The sequence below is a fragment of the Lissotriton helveticus genome, chromosome 7, assembly GCF_964261635.1.
Source record: "Lissotriton helveticus chromosome 7, aLisHel1.1, whole genome shotgun sequence".
In the NCBI taxonomy this organism is placed as follows: Eukaryota; Metazoa; Chordata; class Amphibia; order Caudata; family Salamandridae; genus Lissotriton; species Lissotriton helveticus.
Window position 1 is genome coordinate 1,585,020,251 of NC_136068.1, and position 20,790 is coordinate 1,585,041,040.

General features: G+C 46.3%; 1 protein-coding gene across 1 annotated transcript in view; it reads right to left on the reverse strand.

The window, feature by feature from the left end:
- LOC144769585 (tubby protein homolog) overlaps nt 1-20,790 on the reverse strand; it is an 83,189-nt gene that overhangs the window by 19,664 nt on the left and 42,735 nt on the right. The window contains exons 6-10 of the mRNA XM_078653745.1: nt 10,650-10,817; nt 6,799-6,947; nt 3,473-3,658; nt 3,270-3,382; nt 2,221-2,335 (exon numbers count right to left, since the gene is read on the reverse strand). Coding sequence (XP_078509871.1) covers nt 2,221-2,335; nt 3,270-3,382; nt 3,473-3,658; nt 6,799-6,947; nt 10,650-10,817 — 731 coding nt within the window. The remainder of the gene's footprint in view (nt 1-2,220; nt 2,336-3,269; nt 3,383-3,472; nt 3,659-6,798; nt 6,948-10,649; nt 10,818-20,790) is intronic.

The window sequence follows — 20,790 nt, forward strand, 5'->3', positions numbered from 1 at the left end:
TCCCCTAATTCTGTTTATCGGCCAATTCAGGATAGCCTTGATCGCAGATCGGAGCTTATAGTCTCTCCATCTGGTGGAAGGCGAGAGTGCCACTCTCAGATAATACTGAGACCTATGTCCTTGAGTACTCACTCTATGTGGTTTGAACAGACCAATACTTCAGTGTTCTCTATGACGTGTCTTCTTCAGTCATTTCCCCCATCTGAGTCAAACATGTTCTGTGTTGCAAAAATGTAGACCCACAGATGTTTTTCCCTCAGTGGATCTGAAACGCCACCACATTTCATGCAATACTGACATTAGTGAGGTTTGGGACTTTCACGTCAGTGACCATCAGAGGGTTGATTTTAAATGGAATCCAGAATTTTCAATTCAGGCCACCGTACTTCAACAGAACCAGGTATCTTGACTATATAGGGCTTTGCCCTCTCTCCTGACTGTTTATTTGGTTGTGTCTCCTCTTCTAGCTTTTTTCCAGTTGATTGGAACACACAGGAGAAATGACGAATGAAGAGGCATGTTCCAGTCAGTGGGCACACCATGTAAGCAGTAACAACTGCACTCCTGGCAGTGGAGTAAGGGATGGATTGCTATTTCTTGAAAGTTAATAATAACCTTTCAACCTCACCATTGGATTTTATGGCAACCATGGACTTGAGGCCTTCAAAGTGGGATCCTCTAGGAATGGATTCCTCTGGAGGACTCCAGATACTGCTGAAAGTTGCACCACTGAAAAGGAGGACTGTCATGATTTTGTTTGGTGTATCTAATAAGACGTTGTCCACGATGATAAGTGCATGGTGCCCATCTACGATATGGACGCAGATAGATGAACGTTTTGGGAGATCCTCTGAGGTGGTCATTTTACTGGCCGAATGCTTGTCAAATTAGGCAACCTCTCCCCAACTAGCTGATCCATGTCAGAAACGACACTCGCCGGCGGGTGTTGTTCGTAACTATGCAGCAGACCCCGTATGCACAGGCTCGGTGATCCTAGGTTTGTGGGGGTTTTGGTGATTTAGGGAACTTGCCATAGACATGGCCAGCTCATGATGAACATTCATATCCAGCAGTGACATGCACTCACGTCTCCTATGTGGGTATTCAGTGCTCCTCCAGTAACTTCTACAACTTACTGAGGAGTTGGCCTGAACGATGGTCTGTATGCATTCAACCATGACTGTGATCAGCTCTTTGAACAAGACAGCAAGGGAATTGTGGTCTCCAAAACCTCTTGGACAGAGACTTCTCACAAGTGCAAGGACTTCTGAAGTGATAGTTGTCAGCACTTAAGGGATATTCCTGAAGTTGCAGGATGCCTTTTTTGATGCAGTGCTAATCATGAGTCACCGCCGCATGTTGTTTGTGTTGTGTAGTCATGATGAATGAGAGTCAGTTCGAAAAAGTGACAGCCATTAGGCACACTGTGTTTTCTTTTCCGATTTGTGAATAGTGCAGTTTTGTGGACATTACTACACACTGGTACTAATGTTAGTACATCTCCAAGTATACAAGTCCACAGGGCTGACGTCCAGATTAGGCATAATTCTTTCTGGGAATCAAAATACACCATGTGGTCTCTACGAGAAGGGCAACATTGGTGCCTTGGGTGTCTGTCTCTATTTTTTACCCAATGATAATGTTGGTCTTTCAGCAGCTCGTGCATTGGTTTGGGTCATGGTGCATGATTTGGTATACTCCATCCATAAGAGGCATCCATCCAAGAGAAAAATGCATCGGAAAATATCGAGATTTCTGCCAACTACTTCATAGTTGCCTGTGTTGGTATTTTGTGCCATTTGCTTGCACCGCTGCATATGTGTCTCCTGCAGCTGAGCATTTGTGCTACAGCTTCTAATATCTCTAGAGTTTCGTAGAACCTGTCTACTGCCCCTGCAAGAGGTACCCTGGATTGCACCTCCACATACATGTTGCTTCTATAACATGTGAACACTGAAACTTCGACTGGCTCTGCAGAAAGGGAAGCTGACATACCGCTGTATATGTGGAATCTATGGCAGTGTGTAAGCACTGTTGTTTGCAGCAGAGGATGGATAGGACATGTGCATGTGCTGATGGGCCCTTAATAGAAAACTGTGTCAGCGCGGTAGCTTAAACAGCCAATGGAAGGGGCTTGCATTCCTACAAAGAGTATCCTTTAACAGCGTTAGCACTGTTGAGTCTATGCAACAAAATAAGACATGTCCTAGCTATACTCACATAGCAGATTGCAACCAGCTCCTGGCGAAGGGTTTCAGACTCCGGCACAAAGGGCTTGCATTCTGGATTCACACCATTATCAAACACTGTGAACTTGGTTCCTATGATGTTCGACCTGCAGGGGAGTCAGGGACAGAATAAAGAAGGGTTCCTTCCCTGGAGAGGTCATGAACAGGTGTGCTGCTTTGTATAATGAGCTGACGGGCACCATGCACATGGGGGAGAGGATGCACAAGGAGTAATCAAGACAGGCAGACTGTGAGAAAAGAGCCAGAGGGCAGTGTGGGCATCAAAAAGAAGGTGATGGCTGAAATGCTCGAATTAAGCTCAGCCACTGGCAATCTCTCAGGGCGGCATCCCAATCCATCAATTTTCACCCACCATGCCATCTCTGTTTGGGGCAGCTTGACACGAGCAAGGCCACACAGATGCAGTCCTTGAGGGTAGAAAAGAGCAGTGGGGGTTCTCAGATCAATAAGTGAGTATGTAGATAATTTTATTTACATGCAATAAATCAAAACTACAGAGTCTTATGTAGTCTTAAATGGATGTATGTCATGACAACGCGGGCTTTACACCGCGCTACTATTACAACGCATCCATCACAACGCAAGTCGTTACAACGACTTGCGCAGTAGGCGCTGGATTTAGGAATAGTATGATTTACTATTCCAACTCCAGCCTACGTAACAGTAGGGAAGGTGTTGGAATAGTAAATCATACTGTTCCTTAGTATATAGCACCATCCAGCGCAAGTCGTTGTAACAACATGCGTTGTGATGGCTGCGTCGTAATGGTAGCGCGGTGTAAAGCCCGCATTGTAATGGCTGTCTCCCGTCTTAAAAGCTGCATCAGCAGTGGTGAGACAAGTATTGTTGTATACAGTACATTGATATGTTACTGATTCTTCTGCAGGTTAGGGTCTATCACAGAAGAAGACACACCCAGCAAGCAGAAGCCTGGAAGACCTAACAGAATGCAGTTGCTTTCCCAGTGTCCACTTGCGTTTCTATGCAATAAGCCTCTGGGGCTCTTTACAGTATACTCACCGGACTTTCCCAATGAAGCTACTCGCGTCCCGGCTCAGGTCAGTTGCGTCCACGGAGATGAGATAGTTGGAAGTCTTGCTCTTTTTTCTCTTCCGTCCGGCCATCAGGAACAGCTGAAAAGTAAAGGGAACACTCTGGAATGTGGTCTTCTCTGTATGGGATCTCAACTATACTGGAAGCGTGGACTGAGTGTAGGCACCTACCCTCTTGCCGTCATCCTTCTCTAGGTGAAGGTAGTAGGTGGGGAAGAGGCCCTTGTCTACGCCCTTCTTGTCACGGGTGATGCGGCACTGCAGTGTTAAGCCCTCAGGCGCGGGGCGGAAGGCAAACTCTTCAAGGTCATCAATATTAAGCGGGGTCGCTGGGGTTGCTGGGACAGATGAATCTTCCTGAATTCAAGATGTGGACAAGAGAGGGAACAGCAGATATCTTTTGTGATTAAACAAATGGAGCAACCACATTTCAAAATCAGCGGTCCAGAGTGGGATGAAGGGATTCATCATCATAAAAACAGACTGGAATGTGATAAGCTTGATAACATTTCAAGCTTTTGGGATGAGTCAAAAGTACAACCACAAGACAACAGGGGGCTAAGCCTCTGAGCATGCCCATTGGTCACATCTCTTCTAGAGTACTGTGCGTGTTCATTAGAGAGACCATAGCTTTCGAACTGAGGCCTATCACTGGTGGGACTCACCTGAAGAATTGTACCCACCAGTAAGGGAGAACTCCTATGAAGTACTGTGCTACGTCTTATGCGGACCCAGTGGCATAGCTAGACACTTTGCTACCCGTAGCGGTCCGCGCCTTGCTTCCCCACGAATGGCGCTGAGGAGCAGGGGAAGGCCGCTGCCCCCAAAACTCGAGCCGCCTGAGGCAGACCTCCCGCACCCCCTCTTGCTACACCACTGTGCGGACCTCACCTGGAGTATTGTCGGCATTCAATAATATTAGTGATAATTCACATGGACACGTTTGTCCTTTCCATGCCCAGATATCTAAATGAGTAGTCTAGCTACTGTTTAAGACCACAATTTTGGTTTAGTGTCCAACCGTTAATGACTACTGACCAGAAGTACTGTCTCTACTTGGATCATAGTTGTATGTTTTGGGATTTTTATTGCACCTGGTAATTACTGGGTGCAATAAAGTTTGCAATCCCATTAATTTTAGCAGGTTAAACGTGTCAGAATAATTGAAGGGAGGAAAGTGCCCGGGAAATATAGGCACATACGGATTTTAGTACAGAAGGCAGCAACATTTGCATAGAAATACTAATTTCAAAGGGAAAACTTGTAATAATAGGTGATCATGATTGCACCCGGAAAAATGCGAACACATCAGAGCATAGTTTAGGATTGAATAAGTTGTAATAATAATCATATCCCATATGGGACCCTCAGAATAAGGGCCCCATTTCCCTAAATTACATCCTGCCAAATGTACAGCTTCACTATCCCACTTCTAATCTGCAAAACAAAATAGTTGTACAATTATTGCAAAACTATTTTTGGGATGTTTCAAATCATGCAGGTTATTTTTATTGGGACACCTCCTTTAGCTACTTTAAATTTTCTTTGGCTTCATCATGGATTAAGGCAAAACCAGAACCAAAGGATTCAAACTAGGCTGGCTGACGACGGCTGATTAGCCAGAAACCGGTCCCAGGATGCTTGTTTCCGGTCCAGGGAAGACATGGCTTGGCAGTTCGGGATGGACTGTTCCAATGAGGCACAGGTTCAGACTGATTTGCATATGGCCATGTCTGAACTGGGGTGGCGGAGTGAGCTAAAGAATGATGATGGATTAAACCCAGATCTGTTGACTGGGGATGAGTGCTTGCAATGTTCAACACTCCGTCCATCATACCTTATGGTTTTTGTTTTGTTCGCCCTAAGTTGGCAGGGTATGCCCAGATGTGGGTCACTTGCTCACTTTGCCACTCGATTCAAGTTAGCGTGGCTGATGACGGCTGATTAGCCACAAACCAGTCCCAGGATGCTTGTTTCCGGTCCAGGGAAGACATGGCTTGGCAGTTTGGGCTGGACTGTTCCCATGAGGCACAAGGTCAGACTGATTTGCATATGTCTGAACTGGGGTGGTGGAGTGAGCTAAAGAATGATGATGGATTAAACCCAGATCAGTTGACTGGGGGTGAGTGCTTGCAATGTTAAACACTCCGTCCATCATCCTCTTTGGTTTTGCTTCATCATGGATTATACACCCCATACCGTGCCTTTCCAATTTTAACTTTGCTTTCTTAAGACATTGCTTAGGGCACCCTACAAAATATAATATTTAGGTAGATATTACCATAATTACTGTATCCACTTAAAAGGTTGACATCCCCTTCGGTACTGTATCATATTTTAACGTAGACATCACCTGGGGTACTGTGTCAACTATTTACGTAATTATCACCTGGGCAACTGTATCTACTGATTCAGTATGCATCACCCGGGACATTTTATCCAATGTTTAGGTATACATCAGGTCACTCATTAAGTACACATCACCTGGATGCTGCCTCCATTCATTAGGTATACGTTACCTGGGATAATCTATGCACTATTTAGGTAAACATCACCTGGGATAATGTATGCACTGTTTAGATAAACACCACCTCGGACACTGTATACACAGATTATCTATGCATCATCTGATACATTGCATTCACTCATTACATATATATCACTTGGGATAGTGCATCTATTCATTAGAAATACATCACCAAGGATGCTGTATCGACTTATCAAATGCACATCTTCTAGGACACTGCAGCCATTCTTCAGGGATACTGGGGCAGATTTATGATAACTGGCGCATCCCCAGTGATGCACCAGTTATTTTGCGCCGCTGCTCCGCCACCCATGGTGCGCCGCATTTACAATGCGGCGCACCATGGGGCAAAAACGGCACAGATGCGTGACGCATCTGTGCCGTAAAGGTGGCGCATTGCTGGAGTTGCGTCACAAGCGCGACACAGCTCCAGCAAGGCTCGGGGGTGCCCCATCTATACAATGCTGCGTCAAGAACTACGCCTGCTTCAAGCAGGAGCAGGGTTTTGATGCAGCATTGGCCTGAAAGTGACTTAGTGAAATCTTATAGATTTCACTCAGCCACTTTTGCGAGGCGCACCTGCCCCGGAACGCCCACCCTGCGCCAGAACGCCCACAAGTGGCGCAGGGCTTTACAACGTGACGCATCTGCCTGGATGCATCACGTTGTAAATGGGTCGTAGGGAGGCGCCACGTTTACGCCGCAGTTGCGTGACGCAAACGTGGCGCATTCCCATCATAAATCTGCCCCACTGTATCCAGTCATTACGTAGCTATCACCTGGAATGATGGCCACTACTTAGGACAAATAACCTGTATTCAATGTATTCACTCATTAAGTATACATGTCCTGGGATGTTGTAATCACTCATTAGGTATACATTATCTGAGAAACTGTAATAAAACTTTAAGGGAATGATAAGTCGCCACATGTCTCCCGACACCCCAGGCTGTGCCGCCTGCTCCCTCACCTTGCTGGTGGAAGACAGCGGTCTTGCGTCTATGACACGGCTCAAAATGTCAGAGTCTTCTTCCAGGTCATCCAAGGATACCGCTTGTGCCTGCTTGCCTTCGCGGATGCACTCTTTCCTGTAGCTGGCGATGTTGAAAACAGAAGGCGCTGGAGGGAAAGGGATAAAGAGGAGGCATGGGTGAGAGGGGGTAGAGTCAGAGACGGGGCAGTAACATGGCTGAAGATGCCTACAGGACATGGAATCTGATGGCAGGACACGCGTCCCTCTTCCTTGGACTGGGTGAATACTTCATAATGTTGTACTCCATAATATGGCCAACTGTGGCTAGATCCTCCAAGGTGGACTTACTACTTTACCTCACTCGTTTCTACTCCGTGAGTCTAAGATATCTCTGAGGCACATGCAACTGTCACCTAAAAACCTGTGACCACCAACAGAACTAACTATAACTATTATCGGGCAACCCTATAACCCTGGAAACCTGGCCGGATGCGTGTAGAAGAAAAACAATGTTTCCCTCAGGGAGAGATTTTAAACCTAAACCTCCTAGGCAAAGTATTGTGATTTTAAAACACTAGATTGTGATTTTAAAGTTAGTTTTATTCACTGTATAAAATCCACTGATGTGTAAAAAAGACAATTTTCAGCATATCGTATCACAATACAGGTGCTCCAACATACCGACGCAGTGAAGGTGCCTAGTGATATTTGTGAAAAGTTGTGCGTTGGTGCTGTACATAGTGCGGGTGGACTCATTTAAACTGCACATCGTGGGATTGCTTTTGAACTTTCACTGGCGCTGACGAAGGCCACACCGGCCGAAATGCATTCGCCTTAGTTACTAATAAACAGAGCTGTCTTCTTACCCCGGCTGTGGCTTCTGCTTCTTTCACTGGAGAGGAGGTTGTTGTTTTATTAATTCTACGCGTGTTCCAGAAGCGCGTTCAGAAGCCCCTTCATCGCGAGTGGCCTGGAGACTCTGGCCCATGCTGCTGCATTGTTGTTTCTTCCTTGCTTTGGAAATTCTCCAGGCTCGCCAGCAGTTCGCAAAGACACGGAGCGGTGCAGTTAGGTATTTTACCTTAAACTCAGACGGGATTCACTGTCCTCCCGCCTTCGCCCATTTCCTGATCGGACTGACGGCAGATGAGGTTGCGGGGACCCGAGGCAGCTCTGCAACTTGGGGGGTCCTGTCAACGCTGTGCAAGTGCCCTACCCCCTGCTATTTTCCCGGACTCTACCCGGAACGTCCCTAAGCTTTACTCACCCGGGAGCCACTGCTGCAGCCTGGGAAACTGAGTCCCGAGATCGTCTGGACCAGCTGAACTGAGCTAATTTGAGCTTAGAGGTGGAGCTTACATTGCACCTACCAGAGTGCGGGTGGACTCATTTAAACTGCACATCGTGGGATTCCTTTTGAACTTTCACTGGCGCTGACGAAGGCCACACCGGCCGAAATGCATTCGCCTTAGTTACTAATAAACAGAGCTGTCTTCTTACCCCGGCTGTGGCTTCTGCTTCTTTCACTGGAGAGGAGGTTGTTGTTTCATTAATTCTACGCATGTTCCAGAAGCGCGTTCAGAAGCCCCTTCATCGCGAGTGGCCTGGAGACTCTGGCCCATGCTGCTGCATTGTTGTTTCTTCCTTGCTTTGGAAATTCTCCAGGCTCGCCAGCAGTTCGCAAAGACACAGAGTGGTGCAGTTAGGTATTTTACCTTAAACTCAGACGGGATTCACTGTCCTCCCGCCTTCGCCCATTTCCTGATCGGACTGACGGCAGATGAGGTTGCGGGGACCCGAGGCAGCTCTGCAACTTGGGGGGTCCTGTCAACGCTGTGCAAGTGCCCTACCTCCTGCTATTTTCCCGGACTCTACCCGGAACGTCCCTAAGCTTTACTCACCCGGGAGCCACTGCTGCAGCCTGGGAAACTGAGTCCCGAGATCGTCTGGACCAGCTGAACTGAGCTAATTTGAGCTTAGGGGCGGAGCTTACATTGCACCTACCAGAGTGCGGGTGGACTCATTTAAACTGCACATCGTGGGATTCCTTTTGAACTTTCACTGGCGCTGACGAAGGCCACACCGGCCGAAATGCATTCGCCTTAGTTACTAATAAACAGAGCTGTCTTCTTACCCCGGCTGTGGCTTCTGCTTCTTTCACTGGAGAGGAGGTTGTTGTTTCATTAATTCTACGCGTGTTCCAGAAGCGCGTTCAGAAGCCCCTTCATCGCGAGTGGCTTGGAGACTCTGGCCCATGCTGCTGCATTGTTGTTTCTTCCTTGCTTTGGAAATTCTCCAGGCTCGCCAGCAGTTCGCAAAGACACGGAGCGGTGCAGTTAGGTATTTTACCTTAAACTCAGACGGGATTCACTGTCCTCCCGCCTTCGCCCATTTCCTGATCGGACTGACGGCAGATGAGGTTGCGGGGACCCGAGGCAGCTCTGCAACTTGGGGGGTCCTGTCAACGCTGTGCAAGTGCCCTACCCCCTGCTATTTTCCCGGACTCTACCCGGAACGTCCCTAAGCTTTACTCACCCGGGAGCCACTGCTGCAGCCTGGGAAACTGAGTCCCGAGATCGTCTGGACCAGCTGAACTGAGCTAATTTGAGCTTAGGGGCGGAGCTTACATTGCACCTACCAGAGTGCGGGTGGACTCATTTAAACTGCACATCGTGGGATTCCTTTTGAACTTTCACTGGCGCTGACGAAGGCCACACCGGCCGAAATGCATTCGCCTTAGTTACTAATAAACAGAGCTGTCTTCTTACCCCGGCTGTGGTTTCTGCTTCTTTCACTGGAGAGGAGGTTGTTGTTTCATATATATATATATATATAGATATATATATATATACAACATACACCTATCAGTATGGAATGAAAAATCACTGTTATTTGATTGCGAATAGGTCGGGGCACTAATGTGGAGTCTGGAAGGAATAAGGAACATGTCTGTAAAGAATGTTATATTGTCAAGAAATTATTTATTGGTCAGAAAAAATGTTTTAGTTCACTTTTCCAGAAAAGGGCGCTTAATAATCTCAATTCAACATCTTTATAGAATCGGTGTGGCGATCTTGAAGCGGGCAAAGTTGTAAGGTCAAAAATCCCTCGGTGAAAGGGGCAAAATCTGTATAAAGCATGCAAGCCCAAAATATATCCATCTATACATATTGGTATTTGTGAAGCGTGAGCATATCACCCCTGAAGGCGCTATGGGCCGTTGGGAGATGATGTGAGCTATTGAGAATTAAGCACGCAAGGCTATCAAAATGTGCGAGTTTATAGAAATGGAAGAGAGCCACCAACACCAGGTGGCTGCATGGTTATATTGCCCCCCAAAACAGTTAGTGAGTCCCTATACTGAAAATAAACAGTGAGGAAGATCACTCATAGACTGAAAATATACCATCCCAATACAATATACCCACTGCTAAGACGGCAGCAATCATAAAGGACCAGTGGCTAAAGGACCATCCCACACCAATGTACCCACGGCTAAAATGCCAGCAGTAAAAGAGAACTCATAGCTAAAATGCCATCCCAGAACCATATATGTACTGCTAAAATGTAAGCAATAACAAAGCACCCTTGGCTAAAATACGAGCCCAGAACAACACATCTGTTAAAATGCCAGGAATAACCGAGCACCCACCACCAACATACAATACCAGTACAATAATCCCTGATCCAGGCCACGTTTTCAGGAAACCCATATAGGATAAATGTGCATACTATGAATCTGAGTGGAACCCATTGACTTGTTATGTCGCTATACTGAATATCTGGCATGGATCGGGCCTTTCTGGACCTAGGTTATACATCATCGGCTTCTATAAGAGCCAGTTTACCTTTCTGGGCAGGTGCCTTGTTTCTTTTCCTGGTAGGGGCTGGAGGCACGGGGAGGTTGTGTAACACGTGCGAGCACTCTTCTTCCTCGTCAGAGCTCCGTCCAGAGTTCAGCATCTCTTGGGTCAAGTCCTGGACCATGTCCATGTCGGCAGCAGGGCTGCCATGGCCTGCAGGGACAGCAGGAAGAGGAGTCACTTCTCTCATGGGAACCCTACAATGGAGTCACATGTGACTGACTAATTGATAAGGTACAATTGTGTAGCGCTTTCTACCAAACGCGTCTCTAGGCGGTGGACAAAACCGGATCGAGGCCTCCAACAACCACATACTTTTCTGAAAACGTATGGGGCCTCATTCTAGAAAGAAATCCTAAATTTGCACTCATTCTGAATATGAGGTGTAGATGTATGACTTTTGGAAATTCCAGAGTGCTTTATGGCCTTTTCATGGGTACAATAAAAACTCTACAATGCAATACAATATACAATTTTGAAGACATATGCCTAGAAAGGAGTGGCAGTTGCAGGTTTCCAGATGTACACCTGAAAAAGTGCAAATTCACTTGCTACATTTTTAAGTTGAATCTAACATACAGTGCAAGCTGTCTGGTTTCAAAAAACTATTGTGGTCTTACCAAGAATAATAGAGCCAGGAACCTATCCACTGGTTGGCTTTATATTTATGCTCATATTTGCTTCTTTTTTGATGGTTTTCCTCGTCCATCGTGCATTTGTCCCAAAGCACCTTTACCATCTCTTTGATTGGCTAGCTTCTATCCTTTCACTGGTCGTTTAGAGGGAACTTTTTTTTAGGTCTCGCCTACCACACAGCACTAGGTGGTTGTTTGAGAAAAGACTTGTTGTCAGCATACAGTGGACTTAGAGTCCACCTATTGCTTCCCATTGGTTGGCTTTTGTGCCACTTTAATTTTCTTGCTTTTTATGGGCTTTAATTCCTTTTCTTGGGCCCGATTCAAAAAGGTAAACTTAGACGGTTGGTCTAAACTAAGACCAAACGTCTAGGTGTATGACTTTGGGAATTTACCAAGGGCACTTACGAGTACTATCTTTATGTCCAAATTCGGGGTGGAGTTCCAGCCTGAGTGCAGACATAAAGATAGTACTCGTAAAATGCCCTTTGTGAATTCCAAAAGTTGTAAACTTAGACGTTTGATAAGTTTAGACCAAAAGTCTAAGTTTACCTTTGTGAATCTGGCCCCCTTCGTGTGTCCCTGTCCTAGAACATTGCCTCAGTACTTGTGCCCTTCCACTGTTTACTTTTTAGGCACTACTTCTTTCTTTTTGGTTAAGCGTTGTGCTCGGCTTCATGTGTTTCTTCTCTTCCTGTATGGCTTTCTCACTTTTTTAGGTGTACATATCCATGGTGTGCACACCTAAGAAATGACGCAGTCAGATGTGTCATAGTTTTTTTTAGACATGCTGAACAGCATAGCACAGCATCAGGGAAGATGTACAACATTGCTAAAAGCCATTAAGTCCCAAAGGCTAGATCTATTGGCTTAGCCAATGCTTGTTTTTTTTCTTTAGCAATCCGTGAGAGTACATGTGTTATCCAAATTATACTAGTAAGCTTTTCTCCTCTTGAGTACCCGCTGTCCTCATGATCCATGGGGGCGGAGCACGGGAGAAGGAGCTTGCATCTTGCTGATGCAATACGCAGTGGTTCTTAACCTGTAGTCCAGGGATCCCTGGGGCTCCATAAAGCCTAATCAAAGGGTCTGCAATTGCTTAGAAAATTAAAGAGATTAATAATGTAAACATGAAGAATCAAAATAAACAATTACAAATGTTAAAACGTTCTGTAAATGTGAAGGAATTTGAAATTGGAGGCTAAAACCTAAGGGGCATATTACCAAGCAATAGTTATAATTATCGCTATTGCTTGGTTAGAGACAAAAATGTATCGCCGCCCTGCGGCGATTTTTATCGCAGATAAACCTTGGTATTACCAAGGTTTATCGCAAATGCGATAAAAATCGTCCGCAATGCATGAATATCGCTGAAAAGTCCGCGATATTCATGCATTACCGAGCTAATGCTCTTAGCCATGTTATCCACCTCCCATTGGATAACATGGCTAAGAACTGCTCAGGGCAGGTGTTAGCTTTTGGAGATATTCGCGCTTAGCACGAATATCTCCAAAAGTTGGTAATAGGAGATAGCGATGTTAGCGACTGTTTCCAGTCGCTAACATCTTGGCACGCCCACTTTGCATGTCATTAGTGATGAATTTCTCTGACATGCAAAGTGGGGCCCAAGATGGTCGCTATCTCCTACTAGCTGTCGCTAACTGGTGTTAGCGACAGCTAGGTAATAGGGAGATAATTTTATCTCCGCTTTCTTGGCTTTTAAAGCCAAAAAAGCGGAGATAAACCCCCTTGATAATATGCCCCAAAGTTAGTATCCTCAGATTGATTTGAGGAAGCAGTGCAAGTGCATCAAACAGAATATAGCATGGATGATGGGTTGCCTCAATTGAATTTAGTAAAGCTCAAAATTTCCATAAAAATTTAGATTGTCTTATATTTGTTGGTGACTTAAATACAATATTTAATCATTTGTGTATTTGTTTGATGAATGCTTGTTTCTGTATCTTTTGTATATTTTTGCAGTTCAAATCACTGAAAATGCTTAGGCTGGGGTCCCGATTTCCAGTAATGACACAGTATGGACCCAGTAATGGTTAGGGCCCTAAGCCCTCATGCAGCTGCAATCGCGACACAAACACTTTATTACTGGATCTGGAACTGTCCCAGGGATGTGCACCCGGTCCCTTTTATTAGATGGGTCACCTGACCAGTGACACTTGTGATGGATGGGTGTCGGGTGAGTGTGGAAGCCAAACATCAAGGAGTGGTTGGTGGAAACACATAGTGTAGAAACACTAGACCATGACCAGCTGGTCATAACCTCCCTCCCAAACTTTATTGAAAATAGATAACGAGTCCAACCTGTGGGAGAGAGCAAAACAACATAACCAAAACACCACTAAGTCTATTCAGGTTGATTGCCAGACAGGGTGAGTGGACAGATGCAGCTGGGAGCACCCGGCATCACGGCACACCTCCTTAGTTCAACCAGACTACTCTGGGCATGAATGGCAGTGTGGATGAAGTGCAGAACTCTCGATCGCCTGTCCATGATGTTACAGTCCACCTGGGCACTGTTGGTCCTGTTCCACCTGGCCTCACGGTGTTGGAATCCATTTACAAATGTCACGGTGATGGCGCATCCAGAGCAGTGGTGGAGTCTGCTGTAGAGAAATATTTGGAAACACCCTTGCTCCATGGATGGCCAAACTGTTAAGATAGAAGACGACACTGTGGTGGAAAGTCTTCCTTGACGGCCGTGGTGATTTCCGGTACCCGATGGTGGATAAGCTTCAGACGTCCCTCTCATGCCAGGACCCCTCTCTTATAGGACTTTCCTTGAGAACCTTTCTCACCGGGCTTCCACTGGACTGCGCGGTAAGTCTCCCAGGCCGCTCGAAGTGGCCACTGGGGAACCGCCTACAGGACCGCATACAAGTCACTCGTTCTGCTGCAGGGTCTGTGTGCTCTTGCCATCAGGACTTCGGGGCACATGCATTTGCAAGTCTTAACCAGACTCCGACTGCGACCTCAGTGCTTTCTGGTACCTGCTGTGGAACGGCTGCAGACACGTCTCTCGTGTCAGGATTCCCCTCTCACTGGAATTCCCTGACGCCCATGCTCCTGGATTGCCAGGGGCCTGTGTGGATTGCTCTGAGCCTCTTTTCTAACCCCCCCCCCCCGGCGAGGTCACTGAGGAGGTCCAAACAGGGCTACGACCAAGTCTCTCCTGCAAACCCAAAGGTGGATGGTATGCTTCGGTAGACTTCAGGTTCACTGGATGTAACAGCAGGTCTCTGGGAGACCAGCCTCCTAGGATGCCAGGGATGCCTTGTCACTCTCCAGGTTATTTTGCAGGCGTACGGCTCCACTCAGATGGTGTGCTGCTCCTTAGGTGGCATATGATGCAAGTGGCAATGATGATGAGTTTTTACCACTGGACAACCCATGCTGCAGGTGGCTACATCTTGCTCAGTGTTATGATGCTTGTCGCTCTTGATCCTTCCACCTGCCCACTTTTGGTTGCCAGGTTCTTCCATGTGTTGGGGTGTCACACACCTCTCTCTCGTCTTCTGTGCATTGTGGCATCGTGCCACTCTTTTCCTCTGTCACAACGTGGTGTCAGGCCACTCTCTTCTTCTCCACTTTCCTCATCCGCTTCAAGACGGGGCCTTATACCACCTAGTCACGCTCTTCTTCCTTTTGACCAGGCGTCTCCATGTGACAGGCACCTCACATGGACCTCTCTGGTCACATCCTACCTCAAGGACTGACTCTTCTCTTCTGTCTCCTGACCAGGTCTCTCGCTGTGATCTTCTTTTCACAGGGACTCCCTGGTTGCGTCCTGTCCTCCCTGTAGGACCTGAACCTTTTCCTGTCTGTAGGACATGACTCTTCTCCTCATGGACTTCTCACAGGTCCTGTCCCTTCCCTCAGGGCTCTTCTTGGTGCTCCACTCCCTGGCTGGAGGGCCACCTTTCTTCCTTTGCCTCTTTGTCTTCACTCGAGGACACACTGCTTGCACCTCAAGGCTATGCTTTGGTGGCTCCCGCTCCTGCCCAAGGACGGGAGTACTTGGCCAGATCAGTCACTCCATGTGACATGCTTGGTGGGCCAACGGTGGACATTCTGTGCTGGGGTGGTCGACTGGAGCAGCCTCTATGGTGCAACATTCCTTGTTCTGTGAGGGCTCGCTCTCTCCAGTGCTCCCGCCCTGCTGTCAGATTTCCCGGTGCGGCCCTCTGCACACCTCTGGCTTTTCAGTCCTCCTTCATGGACATCCTCTTCTGGAGCTATGCATGCATATTCTCCTCTTGCAGGGGTGGTCGTTCCCCACCGTGGGTGTGTGGCGCTATCTCTTTCCTTGCAGTTACGTAAGACATCCACGTAAGCTTGATGCCTAGGGCTTTGTTTATTGGCTGCTCTTGACATCACAGGACTCTTGGCAGTTTCCTTGGCTTGGGAGCTTTGAGCTTTTTGGAGCTCTCTCACTTTGGGGCTCACAGTCTCTCCCCTCCTTGCAGTAATATCTGGCAGCCAACAGAGCGCATGAGGTGCTCTAAGCACCTATTTTGGCTGTACCTTGCAGCCTCTGTCTCAAAGTCTCACTACTGCCCTGCTACCAGTGGGGTAGTAGCAGTATCATAAATAGATAATCACTGGTGGGCTAGCAGCTCGTATTGTGTATGTTTGGGTTTGTCCACTCCATTCATTAAGTCTATATGTAGGTGCTGATGCACTTTGGGAGTGAAGGTGTGCCTAGCCGCCTGCTTCTTCAATGGCAACTATCAGCCATCTCCTTTTGTCCTCAGGCTGGATGTGGTGCATGGACTTACTGCTAGGTGGCCCTGAAGACGCCACTCCTCACGGGCCAGGCAGTCTCTACTCAGACCTCAGCAGTTACCTGGCTGCTGCAGGCCTCTAATGGCACTAGATATGTCAATGCAGGAGATGGCTACGCAATACAGGTGGAGCAGAGTGCATGGTGTGTGCATGAGGGCACCATGGGTGTGGGCTGCGTTTTTCAACCTACACATCCGTCCGACACATAGCACCCCAGCAGAATGGAGAACACACACTCCCACTGGTTCAGGCAAACATACATGAGTGACAGGGAGATTTGTGGTGGCTCTATACAGTCATACAGCTAGTGGGGGTGAGCAAGGGAGCCCCAGTCACCCTGGACCCGATGACAAGAGTGAGGCTACAGTATTTGCTCAGGTAGCTGAGCAAACAACAGAGAATTAATTTGAGGGCAAAGCTTGACTAAATGGAACAGCACATAGCTCAAAGCGAAGGAGGCAACCTATACCAGGTGAGGAAGAAAGGTGCAAACTAAGGAGAGAGAGAAAGAGCTTGCACCCAAAAAAAAAACAGTAAGAGAACAGAGCAGCGGTCTCCCCACATAAGGAAGGTGGGGGTTGGCAGCGAGCACTGATCGAGGAAGAATCGGTGGCACTGAGAAATCCATTTAGACTAAAAAATAAGTTTGAGGGACCACCTCCGGCCAGCTCCGGCCAATCAGGATAGCTTTATCACAAAAATAGTATCCTGGGATCCATAAAGGTCTATACAATAAATATTCACCTTTCCTACTGTTCTGACTATCAAAAATAGGTGACTTTAAGGGATCTCCTCCGATGCTGCCTTACGACTACTCAACTAGGACACATAACATAGGTAATATGCCACATTTCTGTCAGTGGCAGGGTGCTCAGGTTATATTTTTATGCTTCTCCTAGTTTGCCATACGCCGAATGCTTTATTAAGGTTCTGATGTAGTCTCTTACCCATGGTGACAGCTGCTTCAGGACGGGCCTACGCTTGCTGACTAAGCAGAATTTCCAATCAATTGAGGTGTCTGCTCACCTTCCTTGATACGCAAATGTGAATTTGTCTGGGTGGGGTCTCCTTCCTTTGGCTGCAGTCGGGTTCAAAGTACGAGTCAGCTCCTGGCTGACTTGCTAAAATGTTGCTTAAACATAAAATAACTTGAAAAAATACAAGAGACAAGAGGATTTTGGCAAACCAGGAACAGTTTTTTTAATAAAACAGTGCGGTCAGGGGAACAGGTACAGGCATAGGGTCTGAGGACGGTCTCAACTTACAGTCGATCTGAAGTGGGTTTATATACAATTTATTGAATGTCATAAACCATTCCGGCGATCCTTTGTTCGTAAAGAAATTGAACCGCTCTCTTTGTGGTCATACATTAATTTATCTGAAGGGGAATCAGGGTGGGCCTCGACCTTGCATGGACACAATGCGGCCAGTAGGTAACATGAACAGATTTGTAGCATGGGGAGCACCTGATCACTGTGTATATCAATTTACTGTTATAATATACATAAGAGAAAATTTATATATGTTTTTAATAAAGCAGAATTGAAATTTGAAGAACATTGTCAGGGTTAATCATTAATACAAATAGTGCCTATGTGGTTATACTTTCTGAAAAAAGGGGGGGTGGAACATTTAGAGTATGTATAAGATCTCCCTCCAATAGTTATCTAATTAGAAGTGTGAGTGTAGTGGAGTTAGTTGATACTTTATAGGCAAACATAATCTCACAAAGGAAACAATTTTGTTTAGAAAGTCCAATTGGTCGCACACTGCTTGTCCTATCAGCGTGTTGCCCCAAAGCATTGTGGTCCATGAAGTAAGCATCAGCGGGTGTGCCTCTGCCAGGGTCTTGAGCAAAAAATCACTGTCACGTTAGCCATCCCTGGACACGTGTTTCGAGGTTGTTACCTCTCGTCAGCAAGGAATAGGCATATATGTAGGGGTGCTGCGTAGGCTGCCAAAAAATATTCTCAGGTTCAGTACCGCTCGTGGCACGCAGGTGCGTAACCCGGGTTCGTCAGCCCCACCAGCTCAAGGGAGCTTGAATATAAAAGAAAGTCCAATTGGTCGCACACTGCTTGTCCTACCAGCGTGTTGCCCCAAAGCATTGTGGTCCATGAAGTAAGCATCAGCGGGTGCGCCTCTGCCAGGGTCTTGAGCAAAAAATCACTGTCGCGTTGGCCATCCCTGGACACGTGTTTCGAGGTTGTTACCTCTCGTCAGCAGGGAATAGGCATATATGTAGGGGTGCTGTGTAGGCTGCCAAAAAGTATTCATCAGTTCTACAAGTACTTACTTGCACCCACTGGGGTGAACCACTCAAGAACTCCATGTACCAGATTCCCGAGGGGCGATCCGGAGGAGGGGCTAGCGGTGTGAGCTCCATTGCGATTGCTTAAACAATTTTGTTTAACTGTGTATGCTGTCTCCTGTTTGGCTATATGTTCCTAACTTTATGTGACATCTGACTTTATGGTGTTTTGCGAAGTGCGCGTACCCTTCTGGTCATGTGTGCTTTATTGGGGCCAATCTTCCTGAAGCATTGTGTTGTTGCTGTGGTTATCTGTGGGATTGGCCTGGGATTTCCTGTTCATGCACTTGTCTGTGGCTACTTGCCACCACACCTGTGGCCTGTCAACAAGTGACTTAAGGCCTGGGTCTCCGTGCCTGCCTGACTACGTATTTCTGAGGCGGCGTTGATGTGGAGTTCATAATGGGCAAATTCATTAATAAAGATGCAATTTCATTTTTATACATGAATATATTGTTATTCATTTTGACTTTCTCAATATTAACAGTGATCCTGTGAATTGTAATGATTGAGGCCCCTCAATGCAGGAGCTTGTGATGATCTCACTGAATGGATCTTCTGAAACTCAATAGCAGGTGCTTTTGCATTTCATTACAGGAGGTAGTGGATCTAAGTGCAGAAGCGTTTGAGGTGGAAAAAGTAGTCTTAGGAGCAGAAGGTAAACAATGCCCTGGGATCCAGTGCTATATAATGAATGCATACAGAAGATTATTGCGCACTCTTTAGAAACAATATAAAATAAAAACACATTGGTAAACAATGTATTGTTTTTCATTAATCTGAATACATGAACGATTATCTGAACAAAACATTCACCTTGGTAGGATGACAGCGCCTTTCACATGATCATAAAACAAAACAACGTTCTAATATCAAAAAGGAATACTGTGGGGCAATAACATAGAGCAGTTACATCATGAACATACCTGGTAGAAATAATTATGGTTTCTATTTTGTGTTTATACTTTGTGACACTATATCGTGCTCTTAGAATGAAAGGAAAAGCTAAATGTTTCCCTGGCATATGATGCCAGCATCCTAATTAAAATGCAGGCTGTATCTAATATAGACCTTTGTTTGCATGATAAACTATTGTGTTAATATATATGGGGTTTCAAAATTAGGTTCAAATGTCGTGACAAAATTTCCTATGATGTCAAAGAATGTGTGCTGCCACATCTGCTACCACTGGCATTTTCCCGAATTAATGTCCATGGTCTTGAGTTGTCAGGAAACCTCTCCATGCGTTCGCTTTAGATTAATTCTGGCAGATTATGTTAATAGGAGTTAGGTGAAATCATTAGCCAGGGCCCGATTCACAAAAGTAATCTGAGACAAAATCTTAACTTTACGAATTCTGGTATTCACAGAAGGCATTTGGGAGTACTAAAGTTAGGATTTTGTCTCAGTCAATCTTAAATTTTGGTCTTAAGTTAATCTTAAGACAAACTTAAGTTTAACTGAGACAAAATCCTAACTTTACGACTAGGATTTTGTCTCAGTTAAACTTAAGTTTGTCTTAAGTTTAACTTAAGACCAAAACTTAAGTTTAACTGAGACAAAATCCTATCATTCAATCAATCAATCATGCATTTGTAAAGCGCACTATTCACCCGTCAGGGTCTCAAGGCGCTGGGGTGGGTGAGGGGGTGGGGGGAGGGTGTTGCTACTGCTCGCACAGCCAGGTCTTGAGAAGTCTCCTGAAGGTCAGCAGGTCCTGTGTCTGCCGCAGGTGGGTGGGGAGGGTGTTCCATGTCTTGGCAAGAGGTGGGAGAATGATCTGATGCCAGCGGTCACTCTTTGGATGTGGGGGACTGTGGCGAGGGCGAGGTCAGCGGAGCGAAGCTGGCAGTTCGGGGTGTAGAAGGTGAGTTGTTTGTTGAGGTATGCTGGTCCGGCCTTGTGGAGTGCTTTGTGGGCGTGAGTGAGGAGCTTGAAGGTGATGCTCTTGTTGACCGGGAGCCAGTGCAGGTCTCTCAGGTGGGCGGTGATATGGCTGTGGCGAGGGATTCCTAGAATGAGGCGTGCAGAGACGTTTTGTATGCGTTGGAGTCTTTTCTGGAGTTTGGCCGTGGTTCCCGCATAAAGGGCGTTGCCGTAGTCTTTAGTAACTTTAGTACTCCTAAATGCCTTCTGTGAATACCAAAAGTCGTAAAGTTAGGAATTTGTCCCAGATTACTTTTTTGAATCGGGCCCTAGGTGTATATGCCAGACTTCTCCAACAAGTAGCTTGTGAGCTACTGGTAACTCTTCACTTAATTCTCAGCAGCTCTCCAGGGTGCATCCCAGCCTTCTAAATTGAAACTTTTTTCTTGATTAAATTAACTTACATTTGCCAAAATAGTTTCTTGCAAGACAAACGTATATTTTCAGAACT